Genomic DNA, 24,251 nt, shown 5'->3' on the forward strand with positions numbered 1-24,251 from the left:
TTTTCTTCCAAATCTACTGCATTCTGGTTCTCGATGAATAGCCATGTACTTTACCCTTTCCATTCTTTCCCGCCAAGCAACAACTCTGTCAAAGTTGATATTTGTTGCAATACCCAAATGCACAGGAAAAACTCAACAGGTTATGGAACATCCAAAGGAAGTAAAGGGTAACCATTGTTTTGGGATTGGGTATAAGCAAAATCAGGCCTGAACAGAAAGGTGAGGGAGAAGAAAAGGAAGAGGCAGGGAGGATCACAGACTAAGAGGTAAAAGGACATAGGTGGATACAGATGACAGAGTAGTGGGATTGGGAGAGGGTAACTCTCTCATAGGAGAAGGAAGGGAGTGGGTAGCTAGAGGAAAGGAGTTAGAGGGACAGGGAAAGAGACTCAGGGGGAGGTTTAATGAAAACTGGAGAAGTTGATGTTAATACCGTCTAGTTGGAATGCAAGTTGCTGTTTCTCTAATTTGTGGTGGACTTGGTTTGGCAGTACACGAGGCATAGAGAGACATGTTGATGTGCAATGTTGTGTGGAATTGAAATGATTGGCCACTGGGAGGTCCTTGCTGCTGTAGTTAGTGGAGCGAAGGTGCTCAATGAATCCATCTCTCTGTCGCAGAGGAGACCACAATGGGAGGACTGGATGTTGTAAATGGGCCCTGCAGATTCACAAGTGAAATGTTGCTTCACTTTGGAAGGACTGTTTGGGGCCCCAAATGGTGGTGAGGGAGGAGATGTGGCACTTTTTTATGTCTCTGGGAAGATACTGAGAGGGTAATTAGTGGGAAGGGGTGAGTGGACTAAGGAGTCCCAGAGGAAGTGGTCCCTGTGGTAAGTGGAGAGCAGAGGGGAAGATGTGTCTGATGGTGGGATCACATTGTAGGTGGTGGAATTTGTGGAGGAGAATATGTTGGTAGGTGTCCTTGTTCCATCTTGGAGCTGGAGGGTCCAGGGCAAATGTATGGGAAATAGAAGCAGTGAAGACTGAGTTAATGGTGGGTAGAGTGGAAGGCACGTTTTTGAAAGGTGGACATCTCTAATATCTTGGAATGGAAGACCTCATCCTGGGAGCAGATGTGACAGAGATGGAGGAATTAAGAGAAAGGACTAGAATCTTTGCAGGGGACTAGGTGTGAGTGTATTTGAGGCAAGTGTGGGAGTCAATAGATTTATAGAAGATGTCTACTGATAGTTTGTCTCCCAAAATGGAAACTGATTGAGAAAGTGTTGCTGGAGATGGACCAAGTGATCTTTGTCTCTGTATCCATCTACCATAGGGTGTTCGTCATCTCTGCTCATTTTCCAAGATCATTCTGGAATTCAAAGAAAATCCCTGACTCTCCTTTACTCTCTTAATTCTCTTTCCTGTCTCTCTCCATTCTTCTCTCCAGTGATGAGCTCCCTCTTTATGTACCCCTTCTATCTCCTGTACCAGAAATTGATGCTTGTCAATACAGACAGGTTCAAAGGATCCAGATCAATAATAGAGAAAGAAAACATCAAATGAAGATAAAAATAATGTTTGTTAAAGCACTCCCCAACTACAAGTAAAATGCAGCTTTTTAAAAAAAAAAATTAGTAAAACTACAAGCACACTAACAAAAGTATAAGTAGAATAATAAAATCAACAGATGCACTGATAACTCAATGAGCCAAGTGTCCTTCATCCCTGTTTCTAAATCAAAGCAAATGAGAGCTGATCTCAAGAGTTGAGTCCTTGGCACCGACCGTGATCCTGTCAATGGAGAAGTCTTCTGGCCTCCTTGCATCAGACCACCCTTTTGGGTGGTGAATTGCACAGATTTACTACTCCCTGGGAGAAACAATTCCTCTTCATATCTTGAATATGTTCACCTAAATTTTGAGGCTATCTCTTAATTATAATCTCACTTTCCAGTTGAAACCACCTCCCTACTACTATCTTACTGCAGCCTGTATTCCTTTCATAATTTTGTTTCCTTTCCTCCTGAACTGCAATGAGTTTAGTCCCAGGCCTCACAATCTCTCCTCTTCAGCTAATGCCCTCATTTCCAGAATCTACCTGGTGAACTATCTCTGCACTGCCTTTGAAGCTAGTATACCTTTCAATAAAGGGACCAAAACTGCGCACAATACTTCAAGTGTGGCCTTACCAGTACCCAGGATGGTTGCAGTAGAATCTCTTGCTCTTTAAATTAATTCCTCTGGCAGAGAAGGCCAAAATTGAAATTCTGTTCTATTCCAGTTGCTGCCTTGATTACCTTCGAATTAACCTCTTGTAATTTGTGTTCAAGCACTCCTGGGTATGTTGACACAACAGCAAGCTGCAATCTTTCATGATTATGACAGTAGCCCTGTTTACGATTTTTCCTTCCAAAGTGGATGCCTTGTATTTACTAGCATTGTACTCCATCTGCCAGAACCTTGCTCACTCACTCAACCTATCTATCTCCCTTTGTATACTATGTCCTCTACAGAATTTGCTTTTCCACTTAATTTAATATCAGGGAATCATCAGACTCCACTAATGTGCTTGCTTTAACATGAAATAATCCATATTCTTCACTCCACTTTATAGGGAACAATTTTTATATGAATTTTCTTGGAAGCAGAGGTTTGGCTATTTGGCACAGCACTGGTTGGTTAGTAATGGTTCCAGGGCCAAAAACTTGTATCAGTTGCTTCATATAGTGTCCGGAACAATCCAGATGTATTAACATTGAAACGCCACATGGGAAATTAACGAATAGTATTGGAAGGGCTGTCATTGCACATTATGGAGAATTATCTAAAGATAACTCAAAATTCCTTTGAAGATGCTCTTCATGAGATCTACTATTTGGTCTTGAAACTTCTCTGGCTCAATGGACCATCTCCATCTTTGATACCTTTAGTTGTAGACCAGTGTAGGCAGATGTGGGAGAAGAGACCACCAATATAAAATGAACCTACTTATGTTCATCCCTTCAGTGTACCTGATGAATATCGAAGTCGGCGCTCACTGGGATCTGTTGAGGCCCTGCAAGAGAATCCAAGAACTCCCCATCAGATTGTGGTTGGATATAGTAGAGGTCTTGTCATATTGTGGGACTTGAAAGCCAACCAAGCAACACACCACTTTCTTGGTGACCAGGTACTTGCTGATTTATTAATCCAAATCTGACCGTGCACCTTGTGACGGTGCAGTTAAGGTGTAATGTTTGAGAGAACCAGAGATATTGTTGAAGAGTCAGTCGTCCTGTGTATGATTGGAGTTGAATGCTGTTTTTTTATAATTTTTTATTTTTCACACTATGAACCATATAAACCAAAATATGTACAAACGTTTCTCATTAAATTTACACAGTGGTCTTTTCTCTCCTTTTTTCCCCCTTTCACTCCCTCCCCTCTACCCACCCCCCTCCAAAACCCATAAATATTCAACATATACAATATAATAAAACCATAAAACAATATCTTCACACAAAGGTAAATAGACAAGAAAAATGCATCATCTATTTATTACACACTGAATCTCATCGTTTTGTCTTCTTATCGTTTTCATTCTCATTTTAGGGGATGGAGGTCGTAGGCAAGCTCTCTCTGATATGTTCCATGTATGGTTCCCAAATTTGTTCAAACATTGTGACTTTGTTTTTTAAATTGTATGTTATGTTTTCTATGTACCATTGCTGTATACTCATGCTCTCTTCCATTTTCCAAGTTGACATTATACATTTTTTTCCTATCACTAAGGCTATCATAATGAATTTTTTTTGCACTTTATCCAATTTGAGGCCTAATTCTCTACTTCTTATGTTACTTAAAAGAAATATATCTGGTTTTTTTGGTCTGTTATTTTTGTAATTTTATTAAATATCTGATTTAATTCTTCCAAAAATGTATTTACTTTCGTACATGCCCAAGTTGCATGTAATGTTGTTCCCATTTCCTCCTTCCAGCGAAAACATCTATCCGATAATGTTGAATCCCATTTTTTAAATTTTTGAGGAGTAATACATACCCTGTGTAACCAATTATTCTGTATCATGTGTAACCTTGTGTTTATTCTATTCTTCATAGTTCCAGAACATAACTTTTCCCATACTTCATTTTTTACCTGTATGTTTAGATTCTTTTCCCACTTCTGTCTAGGTTTATAGTTTATTTCATTTTCCTTATCTTGCAGCTTAATGTACATGTTGGTTATAAATCTTTTAATTATCATTGTGTCTGTAATCACGTATTCAAAGCTGCTTCCTTCAGGTAATCTCAAGCTGTTTCCCAATTTATCCTTTAAATAAGCATTTGAGTTATTCCATATTTGTACTTCAACTGTTCAAATGTTAATAAATTTTTTCCCAAAAACAATTTTCTATTCTTTTGATTCCTTTTCTCTCCCATTCTCTAAAAGAAAATTTGTAAAAGGGATTAGCGGATTTTGCGACAATAGTAATTTTGGTATTTGATCATTCGTTTTTTTTTCCTTCCTAAGTGGATCTTCTTCCGTGTATTAAATAAATGATACAGTACTGGTGAGTTTTTATATTGCACCAGCTTTTCATCCCACTTTTAAAGTACATGTTCCAGTACCTTTTCCCCTATTTTATCTAGTTCTATTTTAGTACAGTCTGGTTTTTCCCTTGTCTGGTTAAAAAATCTGATAAATACCTTAATTGTGTGGCTCTGTAATAATTTCTAAAATTTGGTAACTGCAAATCACCTTGATTATACCTCTCTGCTAATTTATCTAATGCGACTTGGATTGACCACCGCCAGTGGGCTGATATCGCCTCAAACCGTGCATCTTGGCGCCTCACAGTTCGGCGGGCAGCAACCTCCTTTGAAGAGGACCGCAGAGCCCACCTCACTGACAAAAGACAAAGGAGGAAAAACCCAACACCCAACCCCAACCAACCAATTTTCCGCTGCAACCGTGTCTGCCTGTCCCGCATCGGACTTGTCAGCCACAATCGAGCCTGCAGCTGACGTAGACTTTTACCCCCTCCATAAATCTTCGTCCGTGAAGCCAAGCCAAAGAAAGAAAGAAAGAAGAATCCAATTTATATATTTTTCTGGTAGATTGCACTTCTGTAATACTTTAAATAAGTAATTCCACTCTACTCAGTCAAAGGCTTTTTCTGCGTCTAGAGCAACAGCCACTGTTGGTTTCTTATTTCCTTGAACTGCGTGAATTAGATTAATAAGTTTGCAGACATTGTCCGCTGTTCGTCTTTTCTTAATAAATCCAGTTTGATCTTGTTTTACTATTTTAGGTACACAATTGGCCAATCTGTTTGCTAATAATTTCACTATTATCTTATATTCTGAGTTAAGTAGAGATATTGGTCTATATGATGCTGGTATTGATGGATCCTTTCCCGTCTTTGGTATTACTGTAATTATTGCTGTCTTACATGAATCTGGCAAGTTTTGTGTTTCTTCTATCTGCTTCATTACTTCCAGGAGAGGAGGAATTAATAACTCTTTAAATGTTTTATAGAATTCTATTGGAAATCCATCCTCTCCTGGTGTTTTATTGTTCGGCAGCTTTTTTTTTTTTTTTTTTTTTTTAAATTTTTTATTTTTCACACCATAAATCACAATAGCCATGATATACACTTTTTCTTTTCCACACATTTACAGTGACTTTTTCTCCCTCCCCCCTCCCTCCTCCCAAGCCACCCCCCCATCCCCCCCCCTCTCATCCATTTTAGTTATACAATCTAGGTTGCATTAATTCAGTTAGACAATGTTGTCATTCAACAAAAATACACCAGAAATTCTACTGTGTCCATTCTTTTCTTTTCTTCTCCTTCCATCAACTTAGGTAATGTTTGTTCCCGGTAGGTTTTCGCTATTGTATTTAATGTAAGGCTCCCATACTTGTTCGAATATTTCAATATTATTTCTTAAACTATATGTTATTTTTTCTAATGGAATACATTTATTCATTTCTATATACCATTGTTGTATTTTCAAATTATCTTCCAATTTCCAGGTTGACATAATACATTTTTTTGCTACAGCTAGGGCTATCTTAACAAATCTTTTTTGTGCATCCTCCAAGTCAATTCCAAATTCTTTATTTTTTATGTTACTTAGGAGAAAGATCTCTGGATTCTTTGGTATATTGTTTTCTGTTATTTTATTTAATATCTGATTGAGATCATCCCAAAATTTTTCTACTCTCTCACATGTGTTCGGCAGCTTTTTAATACATCTTGTATTTCCTCTATTTCAAATAGTTTTATTAATTTGTTTTGTTCCTTTTCTTGCAATTTCAGCAGTTCAATTTTAGCTAAAAATTCCTCTTTTTTTTTTAATCATCTTTCCCCTCGTTCTCAGTTTGGTATAACTGTTCATAAAATTCCTTGGTTTTTATTAATCTCTGTTGGATTATATGTAATTTGTTTGTCCTTTTTCCTTGATGCCAGTATCGTTCTTTTAGCTTGTTCTGTTTTAAGTTGCCAGGCTAATATTTTGTTTTTTCTCCCAGATCATAATACTTTTGCTTTATTTTCATTATGTTCTTTTCCACCTTGTACGTTTGTAATGTTTCGTATTTAATTTTTTTGTCCACCAATTCTCTCCTTTTCATTATATCATCCTTTTTACTAATCCCTTTTCTGTACTTACTATCTCCTTTTCCAACTGCTCTATTTCCCGATTGTAATCCTTTTTCATCTTAGTCACATAAATTATTATCTGCCCTCTAATGAAGGCTTTCATTGCATCCCATAATATACATTTGTCTTTCACTGATCCTGTGTTTATTTCAAAATATGTTTTAATTTGACGTTCAATAAACTCTCGAAATTCCTGTCTTTTAAGGAGCATGGAGTTTAACCTCCATCTATATGTTCTTGGTGGGAAATCCTCCAGTTCTATTGCTAATAATAGAGGTGAATGATCTGATCATAGTCTAGCTTTATACTCAGTTTTCCTAACTCTCCCTTGAATATAGGCTGACAACAAAAACACATCAATCCTTGAGTATGTTTTATGCCTACTTGAATAATATGAGTATTCCTTCTCTCTTGGGTGCTGTCTCCTTCATATATGCATGTTTCATTTCCTGCATTGATTTAACCATAAATTTGGCCACTTTATTCTTTTTACTAGTCTTTTGTCCAGTTTTATCCAACATTGGATTCAAATTAAGTTTAAAATCCCCTCTTATCAATAAAGTTCTTTGTGTATCTGCAATCTTCAAAAAAATATCCTGCATAAACTTTTGATCCTCCTCATTAGGTGCATATATATTGAGCAAACTCCAAAATTCTGAGTATATCTGACACTTTATCATTACATACCTCCCTGCCGGATCTGTTATTTTCTCCTCTATTTTGATTGGTACATTTTTGTTAACTAGTATAGCTATACCTCTAGCTTTTGAATTATATGATGCTGCTGTTACATGTCCTAGCCAGTCTCTCTTTAGTTTATGTTCCTCTTCAGTTAGATGTGCTTCCTGCACAAATGCTATATCTATTTTTTCCTTCTTCAATAAATTTAGTAGCCTCTCTTAATTTGGCTATGTATTCCATTAATGTTTATAGTCATATAGTTCAACATGGCCATCTTATATCTTGCATACACTTCTTCGCCACCTTCATCCCCCTTTTCCCCATTTTCATCTCCTATTTTCTCTTATTACACTTAATGTACGACAACACATTTAAAACATAAAGTACCCCCGCAGTTCCCACATCCACTCATCCCTTAACCCCAAAAGTTCTTCCCCCCCCCCCCCCCCACTCTGAGTTGCCCCATATCTCTTGCCGGGCAACCACAACTGAGTTGAATGCTGTTCAGACCAAATAAGAAGTCGGTGATTTGCAAAGGCTAATAGTGAACCAATTGGTGCTTGTGACACACATTCCACTTGTAGCAATAGACTTTCTCATCTGCCTTGGCTATTGGTGGGGCAGGAAACATTCTCTGTCACGTAGCTCCAATTAAATTGTACTGGGATTGTTTATTCGCGTCTTGACTAGTACTTATCTATTCACAGCAGTTGGAGAGTGTGGCCTGGCAGAGAGATGGGCGGATGATCATCAGCTCGCACAGTGATGGTAGTTTTTGTCAGTGGCCTGTTTCAAATGATCGATTGCCACAGCCACTGGAAAAAGCAGTGCCTTATGGTCAGTATGAACTGATGTAAATGTGTCACCTACATTGAAAGGCAAAAAAAATTTTATAAAAAATGGAGAACTTAGGGCACAAACCCCTGCAGGATATCAAATATGCTTGTATTACTGATTCCCTTTGACTTTTTTTTTTAAACTTAAATGTTTTCTGGTATCTGGAAGACCAGCAATGTTGGATGCAGAAATGTTCTGGGCTACAGGTTGGGATATTGGGATGTATTCCAATGGATGCCAAGGACACATTATTGAAACTACCCCACTCCAAGCATGAGTAACCATTGACATTCATGGGCTCTAGGCAGCAGTCAAGAAGCTTGGATTAGGCTAATGTGTGAAGCCTTGGAGGAGCAAATTCAAATAGAAGAATTGCTTTCATGTTTTGAGGTAAATTAAAGATGTTGAAGCAAATTTTGTTGTGATTCTACTTTCTGTACACAACCTTGGTGCATTTCCAGGAAGGAGTATGCTCATGGAATCTGTTGTGGCAACAGCCTGGTGTGAATCCCCACTGCTGCGGTGGGGACCAGATAGAGTCAGCCCTCTACAGGCACTCCATAGAAATGAAATTGTTGAAATGTTTTCATTGGTGCCCATTTGGGCAGTGGCTGCCTGTGAAGGCTAGTGGTGTGTTGTATTTGTTAGTGTGGGGCTCGGGGCCCTGCCCAGCATTAAGGTGTTTGGTGGTGGCTACGGACAGGTCACCTAGATTCTCCATGCTCTCTCATCAGCTGAATATAATGGAAGCTGCACACTGTCTCCAGCTCGATGACAACTGGCCTGCTGGTAAATGGGCACCAATGAGCTTTCTACCAGATGGATGTGAAGAGGTGCAGAGCCAAATAGCGGTGCAGCCCTTATCATATGCAACAGGAGATGATGAGAGGGGTGGGTCTAGGTGTCTGTCAACATGTAGAGCAGGTGTTCCACTCCCCAATGATGCCCACTCTCTGTACAGGTCAGGGTGCAACCCTGAGACCAGCTTTTCAGCACCAAGGGGCTACATAGTGAGGCCTGCCACTTGCATGTGGTCTCTGCACATTGTTTGGGTGATGCATCATTGTTACAAGGTGATAGGATTTAATTGCTGTAGGAATACAGGGTTCCATATACAGTAGCATGAAGAGGGTGGCAGGGAGCATACAAAATGGGAGTACATTTAAGCAAGGAACAAAATTTGGATCCAGTCTGAGCTCTTGAATACTTCAGATTTGCAATGAAGCTTCTCTCTCCCTCTTTCCCCACAGGTCCCTACCCCTGCAAAGCAATTCCAAAGATTATTTGGTTAGCAACCAAGCAAAGGTAGGTTGTTTTGATGCTTATTGCAGCGTACTTTAATGAAAATCAAGCAGGTATGTTGTGCTGGGTGAATGTTGGGAAGAAAGGACAGTTGTTATACAAGTGCACCTGCAAAGAGCATAATAAAAGTGGCAAACTGCCATATAATTATCATGAGCCCATCTTGACTTTTAATAAAACCAGTAAATGTTAGGAACACTGAGCTGGTCGCCCAGACCCGTGCCTCCTGTGTTTCTACATCCTCTGCCCACCATCCAGTTCCCCCAACACCTGCAAGGTGGGAAGAAAACTTGGTCAACTTATAGATCAGAGCTCACAACTAGAGGATGTAGTAATCAATGCTCGATAATCCTGAAGGATGCAGTGGCACATGTCATTTGATGGCTGTTGAAGTGGTTTGAAACGCAGCTCGACACCACCACTTTGCTCAATCAGGTGTAATAAATTCTGGGACATGAAGCTTAAAGTGAATTAAAAATTCAATTTGATGGGGAGGTGAAGATTTTCAATGACTTTTTCAGGACTAGATGTGGAGAAAAACTAGTTTTTAAAATTTATGAGAGTGGGGGAAGGATGGTGTTCCACTCCTCTTGCCCCTACTTCCACCTCTCGCCCACTGTACTCCACTTCCTGTGGAATTGTAGGAGATGCAAAATCGTTGTTCTCCATTCTCCCTCAGCATGTACTACAGCATATATGGTGTATCTGTGCATAACCCAATTTAGATCTACCAGTAATTCAAACTATTACTGCTTTGCACTACATTGTTTAGGTGTAATCCTTGTACTTCTGATCATCAGTCACTTTAAGCTGGATGGATAGTGTGGAGAGAATTAGTCTCTCACTCTCTGCCCTGTTCCCTGCCTCCTAAACTACTTGAACATAATCCAGTGAAAACTCGCGGAATAGAAGCTGATCCTCCAGCTAGTCACGTTACAGCCTTTAAGGTTCAACACTGAGTTAAACATGTTCGATAATGACTACTTACAACATTTTTATTCCACATTTCCAGAATTCCTTCCAAATTCCTTTTGGTGATTTCAGATGACCAATGTATATCTGCAGATTCTCTAGCCTCTTGCTTCCTTTCAGCGTCATTTTGCATCTTCCAACCATTCAGATCTTCCACTTTTCTCTTCCCTGCCACATTAACAAAAGTACTCTGATCAAAGACACCAATAATGATAGTCTTTCCCCCGTCCTTAATTCCTGCAGGGCATTTAATAATCATAACTCCACTAGTGTCTCCATCGGAACTACACTTGCCCACTTCTATCCTTCATCTATCCTGTTAAGGGCCATGGAAATAGCACCAATGGGTGTTCTCCCTGGGCTCCTGCCCAGGTTTCCACCTGCTTTTTAGGATGCTGTCCCTCGGTGATTGTATTTCCAAACATATTAACACCCTCAGTCTTGTATAATTTCTCTTAACAGTTTCTAAAGGTCCGACCATCATCCAATACTGAATGACAAATTGTCTCCTCCAAGACTAGTATTGCCTTCATGTCACTCTTGCACTCCATCCCTTTGCCACCCATTCTTTGCTTCAGTCACTACTCAGTCTCCACCATTTTGACCCACATTTGAGTATATGACCTTTGCATCTATCCTCTCCAAGGCTGTCAACCTTCCTCACATTGTCAACCTTCCAAACTCCCTGTGCCTCGGGTTCATTCTTTCAATGCCTGATCCATATCTTTGTTTCCTTGAGATATTCCAATGCCCTACTGTGTGGTATGCCTTCATCTTCTCTACCTAATTTAGCTGTCCAAAACTTTGGCAATAGCTGACTCACAGAATCCCATTTGCTCCGTATTTCCAATCTTCACTCTCCTCATTAAAAAGTGCATCAATTTAAAAATTCTCATGCTTGCTGTCAAATTCCCCCAGGGTCCCCCATAGAGACACAAATCTCCATATTCGTCTCTCCATTCCTGCTGCTGATCCTCCACCACCAGTGGTGGATCTGCATGAAATTTGTTTACAAAACTCCTAAGAAACTCCTAAGAAACTCCTCTGGACTTAAAAACCATCATCGAAATGATGTAGACCTACTGAGAGGAAGGAAGGTGACTCAGTCGATGCCTGAAAATGGTAAATATTGTGAAATGCTTCAAATGGCAAGGAGAATAAATACGCCACTGAGAAGGAAGGAGAGAGAGAGAGATAGTGGCTAGATTAAAAATATGGGAAGTACGTGAAAGCTTGAGTCCTTTTGAAAGCTTGAGTCCTTTTGAAAGCTTGAGTCCTTTTGAAAGCTTGAGTCCTTTTGAAAGCTTGAGTCCTTTTGAAAGCTTGAGTCCTTTTGAAAGCTTGAGTCCTTTTGAAAGCTTGAGCCCTTTTGAAAGCTTGAGCCCTTTTGACACCACGAAGAACACTTGGTGGTTTATATATTGAATAAGGGTTGCAATTATGGAATTTCTGGCCACAATATTTTAATCCTTCCAGGGAAATTGACATGGTAACCGAAGAGGGGAAGATTGCAAATGTTACACCCCTCTTCTTAAAGAGAAATTGCGCCTCAGCTGCTTGCCAGTCAGCCCTATTGACAGTGGGAGAGAATACAGACAGACAAATATGAGGACAGTTTTGGCAGTATTTAGGAAACCAGCAAATAAAAATGTTTTGAAGCCTATGGGATAGAAAGGGCAACAGTGGTGTGGATTTGCCTTCCTCATGGCAATGTCTCGAGCTGCACATTGGTTAAACTCTGCTATGGTCACTGGGGTTGTCGTGGAAGGTTTAGTTGAGCTAGATTTACACTCAGTGGAAATATTCTCTCTCCAGGACTCCATTCATCCTCTTTAAAGGAGGGATGCCTCGGGCCAGCTACGGTGACCGGCACTGTGTTTCCGTTCTACATGGCTCCAAACAAATTGCCTTTGATTTCACTTCTCGGGTTATTGATTTCTTTGTTGTTGATGAAGGTGGATCGGAATCGGGTAAGTGGTGCTCCTGTTATTCCCTTTCATACACCTTCTCAGCGATTGTCGAGAAAGTTCATTCTTCAGTCCTTGATGTGGTTAGTTTGTACCCCACTCGTTTCCTTTGGTGGTTTCTGCTGCAACTCCTTCCAAGGCACTCGGAGGAGTGGACATTTGCATCCTTACTGGACCAGTGGTGTTGGTTTCCCAGCGAGGGTGGGCGATGGAATCGTCAGGCGGTGAGTTGAATTGTGGCGCTGTCCACTTGGCACTGCTGTTGATCCTGCCTTGTGAATACCCTGATTTGAGCTGGCATCTCTGGCCAAATGCTTTCTTGTTCCCAGACAGATCACTCGATAAAGACTCTGGGATTGTTTGTCAGGTTTGCTGCCACTTTTCACTGTTCTTTATCATAATCAGGCAAGGTTCCAAGTTAATCCTCCTGAATTCTGTGTGTTGAACTAAATAAAATTATTTCTTTCAAGTTGGGTTTTGCACCCCTTAGTCATTTTTATGCTCCTTTACTGTTAAAATTGGATACAAGCTGCAATTATTGGCACTTGTTCATGTGAAACCAAATAGTATTGTTAATCTTCATTATACCATCTTGGTTAAATCAATGCTTTGTTTAAATTCATTTTGTTTAACTTGATAATGAATATGAAATGAGGTGTGTGGGGAATCTTGAAAGTTTATTCTGCGGCTGGGTGAAGGATAATCCTGTCGTTGGAATTCTTCAGGGAACTGGGAACGCTCTCTTTGGTTAGAATTTGTCCTAGGTAGCATGTCCAAAGCTCCCTGAAAGAGGTACCACAGGTAAATGGAGAGGGAAAGAGGACAAACTGCTTATTTACCATCAGTCAAGGTCTCTAGTATAAAAGATGAGAAGGTTAGCGCAGTGCTATTTGCGATTCAGCGAGCCAGGTTTGAATCCAGCGCTGTCTATAAGGAGTTTGTACGTTCACCCAGTGTCCGTGTGGGATTCCTCCAGATGCTCCCATCCTCCAAAATTGTATGGGGTTTGTAGGTTAATTAGTATATTTGTACTTGTGGGCTGGAATGACCTTTTACTGTGCTGTATTAAATTTTAAAAAATTTTAAATTTAAATATGTCATTGCTGCAGCTATAGAAAACTGCTCAGGCACATTTGGAGTATTTGTGGATTTCTGGTCGCTGCAATACAGGAAGTAGGTGAAGGCTCTGGGAAGGGTCCAGAAGAGGTTCTCCAGGAAGAGCATTAGCTATAAGGATGGGTCAGACACTCTGGTTTATTTACTCTGGAACAGCCATTCTCAATGGGGGCCATACGGTTTTCCCTCCCCCACCAAAAAAAAACCCGGGGCCATAGCACATTTAAAGAGGGCCACGGACACTGACTGAAATCCTAATATTTTTAGTTTATTATGTAGTCGGTAGGAGAGAAGTATGTAAGAAACCCACTAAATGACTCCTCCCCAGGGAATGAGGCCCATAGCAGAGTCCTAAGGGAGCCATAGCCAAAATAATTTGAGAATGGCTGCTCTCGAGCATAGGAGGTTGAGGTGATAGGTCTACAATTGATGCTTGGACAGGGTGGCCAGTCAAATTATTTTGTGGAAATGTCTAATAGCAGAGGACATAGGTTTAAGGTGAGAGGTGGACATCTTAAAGATGTGCAAGGCAGTTTTTGCACACCATTGTTGAGTGTCTCCGATGCTTTGCCAGTGTAAGTGGTAGAAGCAGGTAGGATGGCAACATTTGAGATGCATTTGGACAGGCATGGAACAGAAAGATGTGGTTCATTTACAGGCAGATGAGCAGTTTAAATTGGCATCGTGGTTGCCACATAGCATGGGCAACACAGCTGTACTGCTGTGTTTGCAAAAATAGCTAGTGGGGATTTTAACCTTTTGTGCCCAATAGTGGAAATTCTGCATCCATGGAAGAAAATGTTTCACTTTGTCCTTCTGCTGTTGTTAACATCCTGGGGGCACAATCCACTGTTTGAAATCCCCATTTTGTTTTTCCTAGATTGTGATGACCCAAGTGCTCTGCTGGTTCTAGCAGAAGAGGAACTGGTAGCCATTGACTTAAAGACCCCTTCGTGGCCAGTCATCCAGTCTCCATACCTGATACCTCTCCACTGCTCAGCTATCACCTGCTCCCATCATGTCTCCAACATTCCCATTAAACTCTGGGAAAGGATCATCGCTGCAGGCACCAAGCAGACCACCCACTACTCCAGCAAGGTACAGTTTCGTAATATACCCCTGAGGAGGGGAAAAGCTGAAGCCATGTGTTTTGCTTGAAAGAAACCTCTTGCTCAGTTACTTAACTGAAATTCTCAGCTGAAGTTACGATTCATTCACTGGTCTTTGCGGGTGATGAGGAACAACTGCAGGAGGGATGTAATGGGATATAGCTTGACGTATTGAGTCAGAAAACCAGCAACTCTGATAGAGAGTTGGCAAGTTTCAGAAGAAGAAAGTTAGAGGCAGAAATTCTTGCACATGGAATTGGAGACAACTGGACCAGATAATGCAGAATTCAATGAAAGGTCTGCAGTGTTTGAAAGGTGTTTTGAGAACCATTAGTTCAGTGCTCACTGTTGTGAGGTGCCTTCTCCTTTGTAGTATCTGTAACCTACACCTCATTGCATCGTAAGTGGAGGGAATATGTCATTACTTTTGTGACACTGTAAGGTTGAACAATATTCTAACTGAGAAGGTTCGGTGATTTGTGTTGGCCATCCCTCCATGTGCAGCTCCCATGTTCCAGGTATAATCATCTCTGGTTAAACAGGGAATGATTTGGACAAGAAATTGATGAGATTCTTCATGGACTCCAAGAGGGAGAGGCAGTTAAGGGATTTGGGGCTGGGGAGTTGTCATGGGGCATTTGGCTGACAAGGAGATGCTGGCACTGGGATTGGCTTGTAGTCTGGTGGGTGTAACAGCTGGTCCAAAGAAGTGTGGACTTTGGAGGGGATGAGAAGGAGCTGTATGTCACCCTGATTCATGAGGGATTATGATGTGGTGGGGGGGGATGTTAAGGACAATGCTAATGTACGCTAGTGAAGGGGAAATGGTGCGTTTTGGAAGCCCCAGGTTGGTGCAGAATCAGAAGAGAAGACCAAACGCTGGATTCTTGAGCAGACAAATAATTGCTGAGGAACTCTGGGTAAGACATCATCCAGGGGTAGAAGTGATCAGTCAAAATTTAAGGTCTGGACCCTTTATCTGGACTAAGTTAAAATAGTATATACAAAGGGGGAATAAAGCTGGGGGAGGGGCCCAGAGGTAATAGAGTTTAGGACAAGAGGTAGAGGGAGAAACCATTGGAGAGTGGGGACATAAGAGTAGAGGGAAAGATCTACAGGAGTAGATGAGAGATGGAAACTGTGCAATCGGATGAGAGTGGAGGATTACCTAAGGTAAGGAAAATCAGTGTTGACGATGTTAGGTTTAATGCTATTGAGGAGGACTAAATACAAGACTGGTCTGGCAAGCCTCAGGCTGAACGACGCCTATCTGGTGTTGGCTTCATGGTAAAGAACTCCATTGCCTCCAAACTCGAAAACCTCCCGACAGGCCACTCTGACCAGATCATGTCCATGCGACCCCCCCCCCCCCTCAAAACAAACAACGCATCACTCTCATCAGTGTCTATGCTCCAACCCTCCAGGCGGAACCAGCAGAAAAGGACAAGTACTACACTGATCTGCGCAACCTCATCCAACGCACCCCTATAGCCGACAAGGTTGTCATCCTTGGCGACTTCAACGCTCGCATCGGCAAAGACTCAGAAACCTGGCCAGGAATCCTTGGCAAGCATGGTGTCGGCAAGTGCAATGACAACGGGTGCCTCCTGTTGGAACTCTGCGCAGAACAGCGGCTTGTCATTACTAACACCCTTTTCCAGCAGAGAGACAGCCTGAAGACTACCTGGATGCATCCCCAATCCAAACACTGGCACCTCCTGGACTACGTTCTGGTGCGAGGAAGAGACAAATAAGATGTGCTCCACACCAGGGTCACGCCCAGTGCGGAATGCCACACTGACCACCGGCTTGTTCGCTGCAAGCTCAACCTTCACTTCAAGCCAAAGTTCAAGAACAGTGGAGCCCCCAGAAAGAGGTTCAATGTTGGAAACTTGCAGTCAGACGTAGTGAGAGGAAACTTCCAGGCAAACCTCCAAGCAAACCTCAAGGATGCAAACTGCCTCACCGAGACGTCTCCTGAAACCCTCTGGGATCAGCTGAAAACAGCCATACTCCAATCCACTGAAGAGGTACTGAGCTTCTCCTCCATGAAAAACAAGGACTGGTTTGACGAAAACAACCAGGAAATCCAGGAGCTGCTGGCAAAGAAGCGATCTGCCCACCAGACTCACCTTGCAAAGCCTTCCTGGCCAGGGAAAAAACGAGCCTTCCGTCTTGCATGCAGACACCTTCAGCACAAACTCCAGGAGATCCAAAATGAGTGGTGGACTAGCCTCGCCAAACGAACCCAGCTTAGCGCCAACATTGGCGGCTTCAGGGGTTTTTATGAGACACTAAAGGCGATGTACGGCCCCTCACCCCAAGTCCGAAGCCCTCTGCACAGCTCAGACGGCGAAGTCCTCCTCAGTGACAAGATCTCCATCCTCAATCGATGGTCAGAACACTTCCAATCCCTTTTCAGTGCCAACCGGTCAGTCCAAAATCCGCCCTGCTCCAGGTCCCAGCTCCCTCAACAACTCTCGAGTCTAGAGCTGGATGAGGTCCTTACCCGGGAAGAGACATATAAGGCAATTGAACAACTGAAAAGTGGCAAAGCAGTAGGTATGGATGGAATCCCCCCAAAGGTCTGGAAGGCTGGCGGCAAAACTCTGCATACCAAACTGCATGAGTTTTTCATGCTCTGCTGGGACCAAGGAATGCTGCCTCAGGACCTTCGTGATGCCATCATCATCACCCTGTACAAAAACAAAGGCGAGAAATCAGACTGCTCAAACTACAGGGGAATCACGCTGCTCTCCATTGCAGGCAAAATCTTGGCTAGGATTCTCCATAAAAGACTAATACCTAGTGTCGCCGAAAATGTCCTCCCAGAATCACAGTGTGGCTTTCGTGCAAACAGAGGAACTACTGACATGGTCTTTGCCCTCAGACAGCTCCAAGAAAAGTGCAGAGAACAAAACATAGGACTCTACATCACCTTTGTTGACCTCAACAAAGCCTTTGACACCGTGAGCAGGAAAGGGCTTTGGCAAATACTAGAGCAGCTCAGATGCCCCCCCAAGTTCCTCAACATGGTAATCCAACTGCATGAAAACCAACAAGGTCGGGTCAGATACAGCAATGAGCTCTCCGAACCCTTCTCCATTGACAACGGCGTGAAGCAAGGCTGTGTCCTCGCACCAACCCTCTTTACTATCTTCTTCAGCATGATGCTGAAACAAGCCATGAAAGACCTCAACAATGAAGACGCTGTTTACATCCGGTACCGCACGGATGGCAGTCTCTTCAATCTGAGGCGCCTGCAAGCTCACACCAAGACACAAGAGCAACTTGTCTGTGAACTACTCTTTGCAGACGATGCCGCTTTAGTTGCCCATTCAGAGCCAGCTCTCCAGCGCATGATGTCCTGTTTTGCAGAAACTGCCAAAATGTTTGGCCTGGAAGTCAGCCTGAAGAAAACTGAGGTCCTCCATCAGCCAGCTCCCCACCATGACCACCAGCCCCCCCACATCTCCATCAGGTACACAAAACTCAAAACGGTCAACCAGTTTACCTACCTCAGCTGCACCATTTCATCTGATGCAAGGATCGACAAAGAGATAGATAACAGACTCGCCAAGGCAAATAGCGTCTTTGGAAGACTACACAAAAGAGTCTGGAAAAACAACCACCTGAAGAAGTGCACAAAGATCAGCGTGTACAGAGCCGTTGTCATACCCACGCTCCTGTTCGGCTCCGAATCATGGGTCCTCTGCCGGCATCACCTACGGCTCCTAGAATGCTTCCATCAGCACTGTCTCCGCTCCATCCTCAACATTCATTGGAATGACTTCATCACCAACATCAAAGTACTCGAGCTGGCAGAGTCCGCATTGAATCCATGCTGCTGAAGACCCAACTGCGCTGGGTGGGTCACGTCTCCAGAATGGAGGACCATCGCCTTCCCAAGATCATGTTATATGGCGAAGCTCTCCACTGGCCACCGAGACAGAGGTGCACCAAAGAAGAGGTACAAGGACTGCTTAAAGAAATCTCTTGGTGCCTGCCACATTGACCACCGCCAGTGAGCTGATCTCGCCTCCAACCGTTCATCTTGGCGCCTCACAGTTCGGCGGGCAGCAACCTCCTTTGAAGAAGACCGCAGAGCCCACCTCACTGACAAAAGACAAAGGAGGAAAAACCCAACACCCAACCCCAACCAACCAATTTGCAACCGCTGCAACCGTGCCTGCCTGTCCCGCATCGGACTTGTCAGTCACCAACGAGCCTACAGCAGACATGGACATAACCCTCCATAAATCTTCATCCGCGAAGCCAAGCCAAAGAAAAAAATTGAGGAGGAATGTGATGTGTTATTCCTCAGGCTTGAGCTTCCTGAGACAACCAGTTTGACTCCCCAAACCATTCCTACACAGGCACGTCTGTCCTCAGCCTCATCCATTGTCATGATGAGGTCAAATGTAACCTCCTGGATAGCCTTGTACCTAAAAGCATGAACATAGATTTTTCAAACTTAAGCTAATACTGTTTCCATCTCTTTACCTGCTCCTGTACTTCATTTTTTTTTTCCTCTCTCTTAACTTACCCATCACTTTCTACTCCCTGCACACCATCTCCCACACCTTATGTCCTACACCTCGTCATCTCTGGGCCTTTCCCCTTAACAATGTAATTTTACCTACTTTATCTTGGTCTTGATCAAGGGTTCAGACCCGATAATATTTGACTGACCATTTCTATCCACGGATTTTGTCTAATCTGCTGTGTTCCTCCAGCAATTTTGTCTACTTGTATGGAATCAAACTTTCATTGAATTTATTTGGTGGATGTACTTAAAAGGGCAGTGTGTCAATAGATTCATACTTTCCCACCATTTGCCATGTCAGGGTTGCCTTGGGAATCTGGGAAAAGAGCCCTCTGCTGTTAAGGGAGGTAACTGCAGGCATTAGGATTATTCTCCAATTTACATGTTCATTCATTTGAAATGATTGCTGCTAGTTTTTGACTGGTAATGTTATCTCCACAGCCGTGGCCTGTCGATGGTGGGTACAGCAGTGCTCCTGAACCTTTGCAAAGAGACCTCCTCCTCACAGGGTAAGGACAGACCATTCAACACCTTCATCTGGATGAATGGTGTAGCAGTTAGCGCAACGCCTTTACAGCGCCAACGATTGGGACTGGGGTTTGGATCCTGCGCTGTCTGAAAGGAGTTTGTACAGTCTCTCCATGCTAGAGTGGGCTTTCCCCAAGGGCTCTACTTTCCTCCCACCATTTGAAATGTACTAGGGATTTTGGGGGGTGGGAGGGGGGGGGAAGGTTGTAGATTAATTGGGCATCACAGATTCATGGGCCAAAATGGCCTGTTACCATCCTATCTAGTGAATTTGAAGTTCAGTAATTCTCACACAAAAACTGCAGGGAGATGGGGCCTTTGACCATTAAACACTCATTTACATTAAACCTTCATTAATCCCACATTCATTCTCATCAACCACTCACAGATCCTACCCCTCATCTGCACACCAGTGGTCAATTAACCAATACACCTTCTTGTCTCTTGGACGTGGGAAGAAGCCGGAGCTCTTAGCGGTCACTCCTGTGACTGCAAGAAATACTACAAATACATTTTTACCTCCTTCCTCACCATGGTTCGGGACAAAACAGTCCTTCAGAGTGAAGCAAAACTTCACCTGCATATACTGCATCTGGTGTTCCTGGTTGCTGTCTCCTCTATATCTGGGAGACTGCACACAGACTGGGAAATCATTTTGTTGAGTACCTTCTCTTCAACTGCTGCAATAATAAGGACCTCCCAGTGGCTAACTACTTCAGTTTTACATTCCATTCCCTAGCTGACATGTCTGACTGCAGGTTGAAGTTGCACGTAAATTGGAGGAGCATCACTTTGTATTCCGTCTTGGCACTTTCCATTTAGTCGGCATCAATATTGACTTCTTCATACACAAATGTGCTAGAGAAGCTCAGAATGTCATGGGGCATCCATAAGAAGTGAAAGGTGGTTGACATTTTGAGCCCTTTGTCAAGAGAGAGGTGAAATGCCAGTTGTAGTGCACATGTTGAGTTGACTCTATAACTCCAAAATATTTTGGTAGAGGACAGCACTCTTGACATTCCTCTCTGGAGGTAGTCCAGGCAATGGGATGGATATCACTAATCTTGAAGCAAATACTTGAAATGTTCATACCTAACCTCTCATTTTTCCAGAACATCTATTGCCTCCATTTACAGCGGCCCCCTAAATGATGATCAGGACTGATGTTTTTGTTGTTGTTTATCCTTCCTCCACAGACACGAAGATGGAACGATACGTTTCTGGGATGCATCTGGAGTGTGTCTGAAGCCTTTGTACAAACTCAGCACAGTCAGTGTGTTTGTCACGGACGCAGATCACAATGACAACCTAAATCAATCCACAGAGGATGAGTGGCCACCCCTGAGGAAGGTACACGAGTTTCACTAACTCGGATCAGTGCACCATCCCAAAAAGACGGTGTAGGGAATCCTATTCTTAAGGAATTATGAATATTTAGGGAAGCATAGTCTTGGGGATGTCAGCATGCCTTTGTGAGTTAGGTAGTGTCTCATGAGCTTCAGTAAGTGTTTTAAGGAAGTGACAAAGAAATTGAAGGTAAGGCAGTAGATGTGGGGTGCATGGATTTGACAAGATTCTCCACGGTAGACAAATTCTGAAAGTCATGAGGCAATGGATTCAAGGAACCTTGGCTGTCTGGATTTGGAATTGACTTGCCTGCAGAAAGCAAAGGGCAGTAGTAGATGGGATGTATTCTGCCTGGAGATCAGTAACTTTTATAAATGATAGATGAAGAAATGAGGGATGGGTCAGTAAGTTTGCAAATGATACAAAGGTCAGATATGTTGAGTCATTAAGAAAGTTGGCGTAGGTTATAATAGGATATGGACAGGATGCAGAGTTGGGTGGAGAAGTGTCAGATGGAGTTCAAATCGGATAAGTGTGAAGTAATGAACTTTAGAAGGTAGAACCTGAACGTAGTGTAAGTGGTTTTAATAGCAGGATTCTTAACAGTGAGTAGGAACAGAAAAATCTTGAGGTTGCACACAAGTTTATAAGGTGGTTAAAATGCTATGTGTCTTTCATGAGATGGGGTTGAGTTCAAGAGCCATGAGATTGCAGTTCTATAAAACTCTGGTTAGACCACATTTGGAGTATTACATTCAGTTCTGGTCACTTCATTACAAGAAAAATGTAGATACTTTAGAGAGGATGCAGAGGAGATTTACCAGGATGTTGCCTGGATTGGAAAACATGCCTAATGAAGCAAAGTTGACAGAGCTAATGCTCTTTGGAGCAATGAAGGACGAAAGGTGACTTAATAGAAGTAAAACAAGATTGGTGGGCTTGGATGAGGAGGACATCTCTTGGGACGATAATAGCAAATACCAGAGGACATCAGTTGAAGGTGAGTGGAGAAAAGTTTTAGAGATGTCAGAGCTAAGATTTTTAATTGGTGTATGGTGGTGGAGACTAGAACAATATGGACATTCAGAAGATTCTCAGATAGGCACATGGATGAAAGAAAAATGGAGGGTTATGGGTGTGATGTAGAGAAGATTGTTGTTGACTAGGTTTACATCAGTCAGCACAACATCATGGGCTGATGGGTCTGTACTGTGCTGTCAAGTTCGATGTTTTAATTGGGGATGGACAGTTAATGATTCCTTTGCCAGCAACATTCAGATTATGACGTGTATTGTTTTAAAACAGTTACCTGCAAGACAGGGAATTTCTCAATTTACTTTGTGCATTCCAATTAAATCTGGCCTCTCTATACTAGTGGCTCTGCAGTGGGAATATTTATTTCCCCCCATGTGCCAGTATTTCAAACCATAGGGCATCCAAGGGTGGCTGTACTGAAGGGTGGGTCCTGGAGCACGTCCACCACCTGCGTGCAGTAGAACTGCTAAGACCATGTTTTTTTTTAAATGCAGGTAGGCTGCTTTGATCCATACAGTGATGACCCCAGGCTGGGGATCCAGAAGATTCACTTGTGCAAGTACAGTGGCCATTTGGCAGTAGCCGGTACTGCAGGGCAAGTGAGTACTGATGATATTTGTATCTCTGACCTCTCTGTGAATGCCCTGAATATTCCAGTGAACCCATTTTAAATTACACTTGGGAATGACCTGTAAATTATCACTGCCAGGCAATCTCCCATGCTGCACACAGTGCATCTTCAAGATATTAATTATCCAAACAGTCAATACCCTGGTAAATTTTCAAAAATTGTAGCATTGCCCAAAAACTGCAGTTCCTGGTACCTTCTGATCTCTTCGTGTCCCACTGTCTGATTCTTACCAAAACTTTGGTACTTTGGAAAACTGACAAGTGATTTGAACAATAATACTTATTCTATAGACTTGCCATGGGTATCAGCATTACCCATTATTGGCATCAGTTGATAAGGCCAAGCTCAGTCTGTTCTGTAGAGCAGCCCAGGATTCCTGTATACACACCCTTTCAATTCATTCCTCTTTTCAACTATGCTTGCACATGGACTGTTACTGGGAGTTTTGCCTTTGTTATGAGCCCAGTGGACTCCAAAACCCAGCAGCAATAGAAATTCACCAAGACAAATTGTTACTTAAAGAAAAGTTGCTTTTAATGATCTTTAAACATGAAAATAGGATCAAGCTTTAACTTAACACTATTAACTTAATTTAATCCCCTTCTAATTCTAAGTGGATGTATATGTAATGTGGGTATGTTCAGAAAAGTTCTTTGATTCACAGACCAATCTCACTTCTCACTCTTCCAAATTCACTTTTATCAAGCATTTCTTGTACTGTGCACAGAATTTAACATTTATGAATTTCACCAGGCTTTGGTGCTTGAAAGGTAAATGGGTTACCGCTCAGGAAGGTTCTTGTCGGTTTCAGAGAGATTTGTTGTTTGTTGGACACAAACTGATTCCTTCTGATCAGCCACGTCAGTGTCTTGCCAAAGAAACTTGCCCCATCAAGGTTTTCTGGATGATGACCTCTTTCGTTCAGGTCACCACAGAATTCCTTTTTTGTTTCCCTTATTTAAAGTGAAACACTATACAGCCAGCAATATCCTCTTGTATGGACTACAAGGGCTTTGACCAGGCTGAACTAAGAACTCACAACCCATTTTCAAAATGGGGTTTTTCCACAAGCTTGCCAGTTTGTCATGTTCTAGTTCCAGCTGCTGCTATAGAACTGAATTCCCTCTCCCTCTTCCTCTACATGGCACCAGATGCAATCTTCTGAGTCCATTCATCTGTTGCTTTACAAAACAATAATCCATTACTCCACAGCATGTCCAATTAACACCTACTTGTGAAGTCCTTGTAGGCATTCTTCAAAGTTTTTGCAAAGGCACTCGGAGCCTGGACTCTCTGGCTTGAGCAGAGCTCCGGCATTTTAAATGAGATCTGTTTTGAAGTGTTTGTATCTGTGTGTGATCTAACTAAAAACCCCACACAATTTATCTCCTTTAAAACATATCCGTACACAATATAAAATATAACCTAATCTGTCGCACCTTTCATTATGAACTTTGGGCTTTGGTGACAGTTCAGAGTCTAAACTGATAGGTGCATCCCTCCTAATTCCAATCTCTTCATGCAACTAAGTTCTTGTAACCTTGATTTTCTAATGCTGACCTTCCTGGCTGCCGCTATCTATTTGTTTCGCC

The 24,251-nt window shown here is 42.3% G+C and overlaps 1 protein-coding gene across 5 annotated transcripts in view; it reads left to right on the forward strand.

Annotated features, from left to right (window-relative positions):
- llgl2 (LLGL scribble cell polarity complex component 2) overlaps window positions 1-24,251 on the forward strand; it is a 142,681-nt gene that overhangs the window by 93,129 nt on the left and 25,301 nt on the right. For all 5 annotated transcript variants that reach the window (XM_069929356.1, XM_069929354.1, XM_069929357.1 and 2 more), the window contains 8 exons: window positions 2,951-3,113; window positions 7,977-8,106; window positions 9,357-9,411; window positions 12,196-12,350; window positions 14,344-14,561; window positions 19,560-19,627; window positions 20,843-20,996; window positions 22,523-22,627. In XM_069929356.1, the coding sequence (XP_069785457.1) occupies window positions 2,951-3,113; window positions 7,977-8,106; window positions 9,357-9,411; window positions 12,196-12,350; window positions 14,344-14,561; window positions 19,560-19,627; window positions 20,843-20,996; window positions 22,523-22,627 (1,048 nt within the window). The remainder of the gene's footprint in view (window positions 1-2,950; window positions 3,114-7,976; window positions 8,107-9,356; window positions 9,412-12,195; window positions 12,351-14,343; window positions 14,562-19,559; window positions 19,628-20,842; window positions 20,997-22,522; window positions 22,628-24,251) is intronic.

The sequence above is a fragment of the Narcine bancroftii genome, chromosome 3 (assembly GCF_036971445.1).
Source record: "Narcine bancroftii isolate sNarBan1 chromosome 3, sNarBan1.hap1, whole genome shotgun sequence".
Lineage (NCBI taxonomy): Eukaryota > Metazoa > Chordata > Chondrichthyes > Torpediniformes > Narcinidae > Narcine > Narcine bancroftii.